Source organism: Chiloscyllium punctatum, chromosome 9, assembly GCF_047496795.1.
Source record: "Chiloscyllium punctatum isolate Juve2018m chromosome 9, sChiPun1.3, whole genome shotgun sequence".
Classification (NCBI taxonomy): domain Eukaryota; kingdom Metazoa; phylum Chordata; class Chondrichthyes; order Orectolobiformes; family Hemiscylliidae; genus Chiloscyllium; species Chiloscyllium punctatum.
Window position 1 is genome coordinate 56,320,901 of NC_092747.1, and position 14,878 is coordinate 56,335,778.

At 40.6% G+C, this 14,878-nt stretch overlaps 1 protein-coding gene across 2 annotated transcripts in view; it reads right to left on the minus strand.

The window, feature by feature from the left end:
* Positions 1-14,878, minus strand: part of LOC140481424 (PC3-like endoprotease variant B) — an 865,619-nt gene that overhangs the window by 358,525 nt on the left and 492,216 nt on the right. For both annotated transcript variants that reach the window (XM_072577588.1, XM_072577587.1), the window contains exon 7: positions 6,911-6,948. In XM_072577588.1, coding sequence (XP_072433689.1) covers positions 6,911-6,948 — 38 coding nt within the window. The remainder of the gene's footprint in view (positions 1-6,910; positions 6,949-14,878) is intronic.

Here is a 14,878-nt window from a genome sequence, read left to right on the forward strand (position 1 = left end):
CATATGAACCACCTTCTGTGCGGAAAAAGTTGTCCCTCAGGCAGAGACAGCAAGGTGCATAGCCAATGTCACCATACAGATTACCGCACCCTGGCTGGACACTTGGAAATTCTCTGGAGGATGTCCAAACGAAAAGACGCATGGGACCAACAGTCTCTCATTGTAGACCAAGAGGTCTTCAATAATGTTGTTCAAAGTACTGGTCCCGGATGAGGTTACTGGGAACACGTGTAGGTTTCTAGAGATTGGTACTCCTCATTTCGTGACAACACCAAAACCCACTGATTATGCTATTTGTGAGTTGAACTAGGCTCTTGGTTATGGTTGCTATTGGGTGTACTTACTGTTCAACTATTTTGTTCAAATGTGTTAATTCAACATGAATTCTAATCATTCTATTTGGTTTGGGCCTGGAACAATAGCAGAACATCACTCATTCAGTTCTGTAACTGGAAAAACAATCCCTTGTTTAAGCACTCCTCAATCTCATTTCTTACACTTTCTAGAAGTGAGGATGGCACTTTCCTGACTGTGAACAAACAATAGGTTTGGCATCTGCTTTGAGCGTTTTGTCACATTGACTATTCAGTTTCCCTATGCTTCTGAAGTGTCGTGCAGTTGTTTTCTAAATTCATTAATTTGTTTCCGATTGTTGGCTTCTTACATTTTAGAGTTCAGAATTATACTGGCTTAACAACAAGCAAAGCTAGTTCTGCATAACGTAGAGTTTCTAAGAGTTCTTCAACTTTGTACCTTAATGCTGCACCAAACTAACCTTTGACTTTGAGGTTGTTTTCTCATAGATCATGAAGTTTGATGGACAAAAGCTGTCATCATTGTTTGCAGCCATTTAAGTCCATCAGACAGAACTGTGTCTCTGGCTCCAGTATCTAATTTCAAGTCAGTGTAATGTTCATTAACTTTAACGTCAACACTCCCATATTACTTATAGAATCAGAGTCATACAGCGTGGAAACAGACACTTCAGTCCAACTAGTCTACGCTGACCATGTTCCCAAACTAAACAAGTCTCACTTGCTTGCATTGGCTTATATCCCTCAAAATCGTTCCTATTCATGCACTTATCAAAATGCCTTTTAAAGGTTGTAACTGTTCCTGCATCCACCACCTCCTCTGGAAGTTCATTCCACACACTAACCACTCTGTGTAAAAAAAAAGTTGCCCCTCATATCCTTTTTAAAACTTTTTCTTCTCATCTTAAGAATATGTCCCCTCACCTTGAACCTCATGTTTATCCAAGTTAAACTCCACCTGCCACTCCTTAGCCCATTGACCCAATTGATCAAGATTGTTTTGCAATCATCGATAGCCTTCTTCACTATCCACTGTACCATCAATTTTGCTAACATCTGCAAGCCTACGAATCATGCCTCCTATTACTCTCATCCAAATCATTTATATAAACAACAAACAAGAGTGACCCCACCACCAATCCCTGTGAAATACCGCTGGTCATAGGCCTCTAGTCTGAAAAACAACCCTTCACCACAATTTCCCAGGAAAAGGCATTTCCATGCAGTCTGGTGCTTATGCTCCCTGTGTAGAGCTTCCTTTAAAGGTTCTTTTCCATGTACTTTGTAAACAGAGGTTTCTCTGAGCATTAGGCAGTTTTAAAATGACCAATCTTCCTGGCCTAGTCGTTCTGTGGTTTGGACAGGGCATTCTTCCCACCTGTCTGGTCTAATTGCAGGACAGTCTTTGAAGTGCGGCACCTACAGCGGCTTTACGTTAGCATGTAGTGCTGGGTTTTCTGGTCTGAACATCACTTCCCTTGAGACAAAACTCTCTTCCCTATACATGAATATTGTGAGAAGCTTCCAGATGGTTTTGTTTTATTTGTTCATGGGATATAGGCAGCAGAATTCTGGCTAATTTTCTTTACTTCTGATGGACCTCCCAGGTCTGTGCACAACAATGATTTCTGCAAATAGAAGTCAATTCTGTGAACAGCACTAACATGGTCATTGCTGTGCACAGAGCCTTGGACTCACGCTGTTCAGATTACTCATCCTTTATTGCCCTTGATTAGTGGCTTGCGAGGGCCAATTCAGACGATAGTCAAGAGTCAGCCACATTGCCGTAGGTGTGGAGTCAAATATAGCCCTGACTAGGTAAGGATGACAGATTTCCTTCCCGAAAGAACATTTGAGAACTTAAGATAATTAATAATGGTTACATAATCACTATTTAGCTAGTTCATAATTCAAGATTTTTTTTCTCTTTTGAATCCAAATTTTAAATGTCATAGTGGGATTTGAATACATGACTCCTGAACATTAGCTTGGGGTTCTGGATTAATAGTCCAGTGACATGTCCATTATGCCACTACCTCCCTAAGGCATACAACAATAGGGCAACAATGTTTATCAACCATTAAACTATACACAGAAATATGATTTTGTAGTACTTCTTTGATCCCATATCTCCATCCCATATGATTTGACATTGTTATGATATGGCTTGAAATAGATATGCTCAGTAGCTCTTGTGAGAGGATTGATAAGCTAATACTTTCCACTGTGACAAAATAATTTTCAGAAATCTGAAGGCTTCCATGTATGTGATATAAAAATTCATCAGACCTTAAGTGTAGATCTAGGCATTAGAATAGAAGAAATGTTTATGTTACGTAGAATATATGCAGACACTGTTCAACACTCTTTAAGGCACCTGCAGTGACTAGGGCAGCAGGTTTTTGAAAATACCATGATCTGCAAGTTCCTGTCAAAGCACACACCACTCTAACTTAGAACATTATCATGGCTTCTTCAGTGTCATTGGTTTGAAATCTTTGAGCTCTCACCATGACAGCATTGTGGGTGTACCTACACTAAATAAGCTGCAGAAGTTCAAGGAAATAACTCACCACTACCTTCTCAAGGATAAGTCCAGATAAGCAACAAATACTGGTCTTGCCTCAGACATTCACACCCCAAGAATGAATTATAATATTGTTAGTTGATTAATAAATAACATTATTGTGTGGATATGTATTGATCCTTTAGCTCAGCACTGTAATGTGTATGCATAAATATGAATATTGAACTCAGAATTTTGATAGTATTCAAATGTTCTGTATAAGCAACCAATATAGTCTTAGCCTCATTAGAATTATCAGCTAAATTAGCCAAATTAAACTGATCCTGAAGCCACATTTTTCAGAACTGATTGAAGTTCTAGAACTTACAAGTCTGTATGAAACAGGAAATGCAGATAGTAGATTTACTGTGAAAATATTTCAAATGAGCTGCTTCAGTTTATGCATTATATGATTATAAGAGTGGTGTTCTTCAACTGCCATTGTTAACATTTAAAATACTAGTTTCAACTGTCTACAATTAGTCTACTTGGACTGAATTTCTGCCAGAGTTCAGAGGTGCATTTCAGGGTGCAACAGGCCACACTTTTTTGAAGAAATCTGACTTTCTTCCGTATTTTCAGTACAACAATTCCCTCTGGGACTTTTGCAGTATGGGAATGTCAAATGTGACCAAATGCGCATCCACATCAATTGAGGTCAGGTTCCCCAATTTAAATGGGAATGAAAATTGGAGTTTCTCCTGCACAAAATTTCTGTCTGGTGGTACAAGATTTTGGAAGTGCAGAAGGCTCACTCTAAGCTTTCACACTTTGCTCGGAAAATAGAAAGCCTGCTGAGGAGTCTGGAATATTCTGAAAGATAAGCTTAAAGTGTTTTCGCACCTTTAAATGTCACTTAGACTTCATTTTACACATTAAGCCAATACTGCTACCTGTATATTGAGATACCAGTCTGAAGTACATATTTAGTATCCCTTAGGCTGCTTGCTCTCTAAGTAAGGCTCTTCAATTCCTTACTTCCATAAAATTCGTTGATTTATGTCTGTCCATAATTGTAGATTATTAGACACTACATAGAGAACTATATTTAAGACCCCTCTCTTCACACACCCATTCTAGACTGCTGTCTTCTCTGTTATTGATGCCAAGGTCATAAAGTAATAATGGGATTAGTTACATCAAGCTTTTCATGAATTTTGATGTATCAACAAAATTAGACACTGAATTATAACATGGTTGTGTTTTTAATGCAATAGTTCATCACAGGGATCTCGTCTTTCAGTGGAATTTGGCCCTGACATTGAGCAGCTTTTTGTATTTGTCAACAAGCATTACGATGCCTTACTATTGGAGAAATTATCTAAGGAAAATGAATCATTGTAGTATGATAGAATCCCTACAAAGTGAAAATAGGCCATTTGGCCCAACAAGTCCACATCAACCTTCCAAAGAGTAACCCACCCAGACTTGTTCCTCTACCTTATTACTCTACATTTACCCCTGACTAATGTACCTAACCCACACATCTCTGAACACTATGGGCAATTTAGCATGGCCAATTTACCTAACCTGCACATCTTTGGATTGTGGGAGGAAACTGGAGCACCTGGAGGAAACCCACGAAGACAGGGGAAGAATGTGCAAACTCCACACAGAGAGTCACCCAAGGCTGGAATCGAACCCAAGTTCCTGGCACTGTGAGGCAGCAGTGCTAATCTCCGAGCCACCATGCCACCTAGCTTCCTAAAATGTATATGTCTGGTCACCCAGTGCTGACATGTTTTCTACTGTCATATCCAGAGGAACCTCGATGATTCGAACGACATGAGCGGGGAGTATTTTGTTCGGATAATTGAATATTCTGATAATCAAATGTTTGGATAATTGAATGCCAATTTACATAGTTTACCCAAGCATCAGGATCTTGCAATCTTGTTTGGATAATCTGAAATTCGAATAATTGAATGCCAGATAACCGAGGTTCTTCTGTAAATGGCTCTAGATAATACAAAAAAAAAAGCCCGGGACTGAAACTTGGGAAAAAAGAAACCTAACCATCTGCTCTGTTATTACATCAATTCTATGATTGGATCAGTGAGCTGCATGTACCTTATTACTCTACATTTACCCCTGACTAATGTACCTAACCCACACATCTCTGAACACTATGGGCAATTTAGCATGGCCAATTTACCTAACCTGCACATCTTTGGATTGTGGGAGGAAACTGGAGCACCCGGAGGAAACCCACGAAGACAGGGGAAGAATGTGCCAATTTACCTGTTGCATGTTGCATGTACTAAAGAGTTTAGAACATTGGTGTTCTGCCCATTTGACAACAGATTACGTTATTGAAGCTGTAATAAGAGATAGCGCCTTGGGTGCAGTTTCTAATTTGGTCATACAAGTTAATAGCATTGCAAATATTACAAGAACTATCTTCACGTGGCAGAACGTATTCATTTTCTTTCAGGTATTAATAAAAGGAGGCCTTCATTAGATGGTGTACGGTTCAATATATTTTCCCACAAGGAATATAAAATATTTCTATTCATATTGCATGGATTCTAAGGACTGTACATTGTGGTTAGTGGGTGAGTTACTATGCAGAATGCATGGTGGGGCAAAAAGGTGGCAAGGGTGATTTTAGGGGTGGAGTGGGAGTTTTAAGGAACATGAGCTAGCCAGGTGGTGGCTTGGGATGAGAGAGATAAGAGGTGAGTTATGGAGGTTCTTTAAACACTTTTCTGGGAGCTGGGATACTATGAAGGAAAACTGAGAGGCCTTTTCACTCATCTGTATCCACGCCCATGCTCCTCCTGCATTGCACAGCAACTCGCAAAGAGCACTGCGATGCTGACCCTTGTGTAAGAAGACAACAATGGCATGTGAAGTGACAGGTTGGATGTAAAGCTTGTGTGTCATGTATTAGGTTGCAGGTTAAGTTTTCCCAAGCCCAGAAGAAGATTTGGCCTGATGGCTATATTTTAATTTAATAAAGTAGGAATGCTACAAAAATAATTCCATTTAACCTTCATTTAATGATGCAATGAATATGTAAACACAAACTGCATGAATTCTTATTGATCAGCCTGAATTTCAGTTACTATTTTAAATTTAGTCAAGATTTTCAGAATGGAGTTGGCACATTCTCTAATACCTGAAGATAGTTCCATTTCTCAGATAGGTTCTGGATGTGTAGCAGATCTGTAAGGTGTAGTAGTAACTTGTAGAGGATTTGGCTAAATTCATTTATAATTTATTAGAAAGGATAAATGGTGATTTTAGTACCTTGCTTCATGCTAAATATCTATGTACTATTTAACAACACTGCTAAGCCACATAAAATTAATTGCTAAAAATTTACTAAGATAATGCAGGCAGTGTTATAATATAAATCCATTTGTCAACGCATTGAGTATATCAGAATGGAATTTTAACATCCCCTACATCATCAAAATCAAATTGAGCATTTGACAAATACAGTGCTGCTTTTAAAAAAAATCCAGAAAGCTTTTACAATGAAAATGCTACAAAATGCAATATTTTTCTGATCAAGCACCTCCTCAGTTTGATTCTTAAATTGTAAACACAGTGAATATGTGCTCCTTTTCATGCATCCAATGTCCTCAACAAATTGCATATTTCATAAACAGTGCAGCGAATGTGAAATATGAATCAAAACAGCAAAAAATTGCACAGACATAATACTTAGATTCTCAAGACAATGAGATAATACATTGACATATTGCAAAACAATTTGACTGTTGCTTCAGTAACCAGTGGTTTTTGAAAGTAATTTCAAGCTCTTGGTATTATTTAAATTTGTTCACCAAAATTGGCTTCCTCATTTTCCATGTTACAACAGTGACTATACTTCAGAAAAACATTATTGGCTTTATACTGCTTTGGGACCTCCTCAGATTATGAAAGCAGGTATACAAACAGAAGCTTTCTTTAAGTGTTAAACAAGACTGTTAGTCTCTTTTCACAAGAATTGTGACTAAGATTTTAACCGCAACTTTAGAGAGATTTGAAGATAAACACCTGAAGTATGTGTTATACTTACATAGTTTCTCTTTAAATCTATATGATCATGGTCAATACCTAAAAAAAAGAAAAGAGAATAAATAAACAAAATAATCTCAGAGCCATGATGTGCAAAGACAACCACTTATCACAATTCTTCCCTCTAGGTAGAGAGCAGAAAGAGAGACACTAAATAAAAATGAAACAGAAAGGAAAAGAGGAAACGGTGTGGGATGAGGATGAGATTCCAAAGCCTAAAATCATGAACGACTTGATTGTGATCCTCAAACCACACCAGGAGACATGAAAAACAGGACATACCATTCTGGTTTGTTGCTTCTGCTGCTAAAACAAAGCAGTGTCGCTCTCAGCAGGCCAAATCCAAATGAAATTTTATTTAGACTGCAATGCTGTGTGATTGTGTTTCATAAAAGCTGCTTGGATAGATGGGACATGGTAGATACAGTGGGTACATGCTTTGCATATGAAAATACAGTAATAGAGAATTCATCTGCTGATTGTACATCTGGGAATTGTGTGTTTCCATTGAAATAGCACAATTTTGAACAATATATTGAATCATCAGCTATATTCTGAAACAATCACACTGACAATTAAAAAAAGACAATCAATACTGTGCTCTGTTAACCTGAACATGTAGTATTTTGATATGTCTTTCATTTCTTTGCTAGCATGTATGAACTGCACTAAAAATTGGCCAATGTTAAAGCAGGAATGTTCCTTCTATTTCTGAAAAACACACTTCTACGAGAAACACTTGGGATTAGAAATCGAGCATATTTTTCGCAGATTATTCTAATTTCATTATAATAATGACAATGACATATTTAAAAAGCAGTACATTTTATTGTCTGTGTGCTATAGATATGAGAAAAGAAATTTAAGCATTCTGTGCACAATTCATTATTCCTCATTTTTGGAAAAGAAATGCGTTTTTTCCAAAATTGAACTGCCAATAAATAAAGAACAGATCTTATTTGGATTGTTTTGTTCTTTTCATCTATGCTTGTATTTTTTTGTCCCTATTCAGTCCCCCTCTTCTCAGTGACCAACACTTCCCAGACAATAAGGAAGTAGCCAAGCAATCTACGCCCAGATCTCTGCCAAAATTATTGTATAAGGAATGCCTTAGTCCCTCGTATTTCTCTATCTTTCAGGAAGTGAAGACTTCAATTTGTAACTGACCAGTAATTACTCCAAAGTGGTAAGTTAAGTGCAAACAGTGTGGGAATTTGCACTATGTTCTCATACAATAGGTATCATTGTACCTCATTGCAGTACTAAGGGAGTGCTGCACTATCAGGATGTTGATCTTTCTGGTGGAAAATGAACTTTTGGGTGGCATGGTGGCTCAGTGGTTAGCATTGCTGCCTCACAGCACCAAGGACCTGAGTTCAATTCCCACCTCAGGTGACTGTCTGTGTGGATTTTGCACATTCTCCCCATGTCTGTGTGGGTTTACTTCCACAATCCAAAATGTGCGGGTCAGGTGAATTAGCCATGCTAAATTGTCCATAGTGTTGGGTGCATTAGTCAGGGGTAAATAGAGGGTGGGGGAATAGGTCTGGGTGGGTTGCTCTTCAGAGGGTCAGTGTGGACTTGTTGGGCCGAATGGCCTGTTTTCACACTGTCGGCAATCTAGTCTAATCTAATCAATTTAAAGGTTTTATTTGGATCCTTAAATAGATTTTAAAAGAAGACCTCAAGGCACTACTGAAGGAAGACCATGGAGATTTTTCTGGTATCATAACCACCATTGCTCTTTGCTATTACAATCTTCCCCCATTCCCTAATATTTAATCCCCTTCTACCCTAGCTGTGCAATCTCCTTCAGGCCGAAATCCCTCTGAACGCAAGAGTTAAGTGATTCTGGACTGTTGCAGTTCTACCTGCCTCTTTTTAACACATTTTTATTAAGATTAGATTACCTACAGCGTGGAAACAGGCCCTTCGGCCCAACAAGTCCACACCGACCCTCTGAAGAGCAACCCACCCAGACCCATTCCCCTACATTTACCCCTTCACCTAACACTACAGTCAATTTAGCATGGCCAATTCACCTAACCTGCACATTTTGGACTGTGGAAGGAAACCGGAGCAAGCCCACACAGACATGGGGAGAATGTGCAAATTCCACACAGACTCCGGTCTCTGGCACTGTGAGGCAGCAGTGCTAACCACTGTGCCACCGTGCTGCCCACAGCACCTTCGTGCACTACAGCTTTTCTCTTTCCACCTTTTGGAAAAAAAACTCTCCAAAACTGATCTGTTTGGCACAATTTTCAGTCATCATTTACTGTCTCTACAAACGTTTGTTTTTATTCTGCTTGTTTGAGAAGCAAGTTAGCACATACGCTTAAATTGAAAGTATGTTATCGTGCCAAATTGCATTTTCCTGCTTTCTACCATGGTTCAATTTTCCAGTCTTTTGTGTGTAAGGACAATGGCAAGAAAGTTGGGAAAATGTGGTAAGAATGAAAAATCAGAATTTCAACTTTGAGTAAAAATTTCCAATTTTCCACTTTAACTTTAAATGGCGACTTCAGAATCTCAGTATTGAGTGGTGACCACTTTTTTCCAAGCGTTTACTCATCATTATCAGGCCAGCCTTAATTATACACTACTTCACATCCTCAAAAGCCCTCACTGAGAAAGTAAATGGGACAAATTCCTGCCATGGAATTCAGAGCAGGTACTTGGTAGCTAATTGACTGATTGTCCTGGTCATCAATCACAATGTCTTCACCACCATGTTCTTTCATGGCACCATCCGCCTAGACTCTGTACGCACAGAAGTCTACAGCAGCAACCCACCGGCCTCACCACGTCATCACCAACTCATGCACTAGTTCCACCCTTTACCACTTCCCTTTCCAGCTCAGGGGCACCAACAACTTGCATGCCTCCATTAAGTTCCTTTGCTGAAAGGACACACACAGATGTCATGCACCTAACCAGGATGCAGCTTTTTGTCTGTTAGCTTACTTAGTGCTCATTTGCTTTGTGCTTACTTGGAGGTTACCAATCTATGTGGCTTGTTTTGCATTTTAGCATAGAGGGAGAGGTAGGCAGTGTATCATGGTGGACAGCACTGGACAGTCAAGTGGGTGGACATGTCGTTGTAAACCACTGGGTTACATCAAGGTCACACAGTAGCATGTTCCCACAGCTCATACCGCGAGCACAATGCATGTGCTTCAAGCAGGTGGCTATATTTGAAAGTCAAAGGCGAGCAATCTTTAGTAGGATCAAGGATGACTATAGTAGGTTGAGAGGAGGGTTACCATCAGAGTCAGTTGGGGACCTGTCTAATTCCAATTGTTCCTCCAATGAGGCATAGAAACTGATTCGATATGTGGGAAATGAATGGAAGAGCAGATTATGGTGCAGGAACAGGAGGGGTGAAGTGGCCCTGGGGACTGAGTTGGTCACTTCGAGGACAGGAAAGGTTAGTAGTGGGGGAGTATGAGATGGCTGAGAGCTCTTGAGTAAACATATACATGTAATAGTGACAGGTCTTTGGTGAGATGAATGTGCAGTGGCAGAATTAGTGAGTGACAGTTCCATGAGGTGACATTTGCCCCTGTGGAGCACGCAGGTACCTTCTTCCTGCACTGCTGGGCATTCCTGTTAAAGCAGGACACAGCACTGAGTAGGGACACTATCTGGACTCAGGCTCACTGGAACTGGTGGTGTGACCTCATTTGACACTCAGCACATAAAAAGACAGCCCTTCTCTTTACTGCTCTGTCTCTGAGGTGAGGAACCAACTTTGCTCTCATTTCAATGTCGCCTGTGACAACGGTGGGACAGCACAGGGACTTGGAGCTCCTGCGGTTTTGTACAGCTGGCCTTTACAGATAGTGTCAGCAATGCAAATTCTGAAAGATCGTAGCTATCAAGGGTAACTCCTGCTGGGTGACATTCGAAGAGTGCTGAAGACCCCAGATGTAGAAGGTTGTGAGAGAAAAGTCATTGCATGCCACACTAGGCAAGGTACCATGATGGTCAGTTGACACAATACTTGAATTGAAAATGTGAAGTCCAGCTCCAGGACTTCTTATCAAATATGTGAGTAGGCGCTAGGATAATAAGTGATATGATTTTGCCGCCAACAGGGTATTTTACCTGATGTGGCAGTGTTTATGTTATTTTGCATAATATGAAAATGAAACTTGGATTTTATGGTAATGAAGATTCCAATACACATTTATTACAGCTGTGATCATGTGCAAACAGAATCAACGGAACATGGGTATAGGTGAGTAAGTTGGGGAAATTGCATGTGATAGTCAACAAGGGATTTCTCAATGATGTGGGCAATATGTCCCATTTTCCAAACAAATGTTAAATGATGAAAATGAGTTTCGCACTAATTAGCAGTGAGTGGAACATCTTATTCTCGAGTCTTAGAATTATACAGCGCAGAAACAGAACCTTCAGTCCAACTAGTCCATGCCGAACAGATTTTCCAAACTGAATTAGACACTATCCCTCTCAACCTCTCCTATCCAAAAACCTGTCTAAGTGTCTTTTAAATGTTGTAATTGTACTCGCTTCTACAAATTCCTCTGGCAGCTCATTCTATACATACCTCATCCTCTATGTGAAAAAGTTGCCCCTCTGTTCCCTTTGAAATCTTTCCCCTCTCACCTTAAACTTATGCCCTCTAGTTTTCCCCTACCCTGGGGAAAATATTTTAGCTATTCACCCTATCAATGTCCCTCACGATTATATAAACTTCTAATCTCACCTCAATAATGTGAAGTTTCCATTCTCTCACCTGCCAGATTGAAACATTTCCCTCCATGAAAGTCAGAGCAGTTACCTGATGACTCCAGCTAGCCACTGTCACATTTGGACCTCCATCTTGAACACCAGACCTCAGCATCCCAGACCATTTTTCATGGGCAGTGACTGCACACAAATCTCAATAATGAATGTTGGCGTCAGATACATTTCAGCCTCAGCACACCTTCATTGTATATCTCCGATTCACTTGCAATACAGTTCTACAATGCACTTTGGAGCACACTGGCACCATTCACTGCAATATTGTTACCAGCTCATTGTGCATTCAGGGACAGGTAACTAGCTCATGGATCACACGTGCTCTCTTGACACTCACTCACTCACTTTGTATCTATTTAAATACTCACAGTATCTTTGCCTTGCCTGTTTATACTTTGCCTCTTTAGCCAGATCATAAAGGCTTCTGTATTGATGTACCTTTTAACACAGACACAAAGCCAGGCAACTTGACTGATCACTGCTGACAACTATGTCAAGGGGTGGACATGTTGTTGTATGGCACAGTGCTATGTCAATGTCACACCTACACTGTGTCCCAGCAAAAGTAACGTGGCAAACACAATGCATGTGCTTTAACCAAATGTCTCTGTCTCAATGTCAAGGAGAGTCATTCTCAAGTGAGACTGTCATGAGGCAGCGGGTCCCAGTGGAGAACATCAGAGCATTGTTCAATCTTTGTCAAGGGACTTGGACACAGCCACCTGAAAGTCATGATCAGGAGATGTGCTTCACAACAGCGCAGGAGTGTTCTATGGTTAGTCGTACAGGCCCATTGCAAATAGTCAAAGAAGTTAGTTAGGGAGCTGCAGAGATCAGTCAGGGCTAGTCTCATTTGGGACTGTCTGTCCAAGTTGGTCAGGGGGCAGGCACAATCATCCCTGCGGATAGGTCAATGAACATCAAGGGGGGGGGGGCATTATCAGGGGCAACAGATGTGGTGAGGAAGACAATTCTGGGGATTGGAGGCAGCATGCTGGGATGCAGAGGAGAGAAGAATAGTGAAATGGTGAATGTCAATATATAAAAGGAGGGCAACAGCACAATGGAGGACATGGGATATTGCAGGTGGATGACAAACAAAAGAGGTCCCAGAACTGATTCCTGTGGTGAACAGCTTCCACATGACAAAGTTGCAGCTCTAGGTTCCCTCAGGATGCACAGCAGGCCCAAAGTCGTTTGTCCTTGAGACGACTTCCTCCAAATGAGAGAGGCACAGTGCTGGGACAGACCGAGCATGTTCCGGTGGAGCATGGGATCTGACAGGGAGAGTGGTGAGGGTGGTCATTACAGTCAAAGTGGCAGCTGCGCTAATGCTTTATGCAACTGGTCGCTTCCCTTACTTCACTGGGGATTTGTATGGGGTTTCTCAATTCTCAAATGTATTCAGGCAGTTACAGATGCAATTTGTGTCAGATCACATCCTCTTGTTTCCCAGTGACAAGGTTAGTTCTGCAGTCCGGGCAGTAGGCTTTGCTGATAACAGCTGGCTTCTCCTATGGGCTGGGAACTATAGACTGTACATGTGGAGGGTGCTATATGACAACATGGCTGACTTCTGCAACAGAAAAGCAGTCCATCCCATCAATGCACAAGTCACTTGTGAATATCAATTCCACATTTAAAAGTCTCAGCCAGTAGCCTGGAAGCTACCATGATGCCTTTCTTGAGAACTTACATGCTCCTGCTTGGTTTCAGGAATCAGATGCCAAACATGGATGATTACTGGGAAACAAGAGCTACCCTTTGCAACTATGACTCAGTTGTCTGATTCCCTGATGGAGGCATGGTGTATATACATTGATGTCAATTCTTCAACCATGGCCACAGTGGAGCATGCATTAGGCTTCCTGAAGATGAGGTTCTGATGCTTAGATTGGTCTGGGGATAGCCTTGCAGTACACTTTGGACAGAGGGTATGGCATAATTCCAGCATGCTGTGCTCTGCACAACTGGAGCAGGGAAAAAGGGGATGACATGGACTCAGAAGAGGTGACAGACGGGCAACAGTTTTCTGAGGAGAAAATTGAGACATTGAGCAGGAGGAACATCAACTTCACCATAACAAAACACAGCATTTCAGGTCAGAGAGTTCTTCATGGAAATCCAGTTCCAGTCGATTAGTGCTTGGGTGCCGTGATAATTTATTAACTGTAATCATTTGTTAAAATTTATTCATACGATTGAGACATCACCAGCCAAGCCAGCATTTATTACCCATCCCAGAGGGCAATTAAGAGTCATCCACATTGCTGTGGGTCTGGAGCCACATATAGGCCAGACCAAGTAAGGATGGCAGTTTCCTTCCCTAAAGGCCATTAGTGAACCATTGTTTTCCCCAATAATCAACAATAGTTTCATGGGCATCATTAGACTCTTAATTCCAGATTTTTATTTAATTCAAATGTCATCATCTGCCGTGACGGGGTTCAAATCCAGGTCCCCAGAACAATGTCTGGAGTAACAGTCCAGCGATAATACTGCTAGGCTGTTCCCTCTCTGGCAGTGGTAAGTACCTCTGCCTATGACAAATGAGAGAAGGTGAATAGGGCACCATAGGAATGTCATGTATAGGTAATGGGCTTGGTAAGATAGTGAGAGAAAACTCACTAGGTCCCGTGCAAAGAAACTCTCAATAAAACTCACCAATATCGACACTTAGCTGATTTCTGGGAAAATTTAGTTCTACAATTATCACAACTACAGCCAATATTCATCTAATATTTTACAACCGTGGAGCATATTTCCAGAGTGTCATGCTTCAAGTGATCTTCTATAAAATAAGGCCTTTATATTTTCAGGTCATTTGCTAAGATACATTATCAGAGTTCTCTGTAGGGTATACTGACATTAGTACATTTCACAACAGTGAGTTAGCTCAGCAATGTTAAGGAGATAAAACAGGTTTGTATCCCTAACACTAAAACTAAAATAACAGATCTCATCAGGCTGGTTTCTTTAGTGATGATCTTTCAGTCAGAAAAAGATCAATCACAGGGCATTCCCCAGCCTGACACTGCTAGGATAACGGTACAGCACTTAATCCTGGTTCAATACAATGTTCAAAACAACAGAGGGGTTAATGCTATTGACAGTACATTTTGTTCATATGTAGACAGACTCACAATGAGGAAATATTGGGTGTTTATTCTGCTGAATTGCAGTAACATTTAAATAT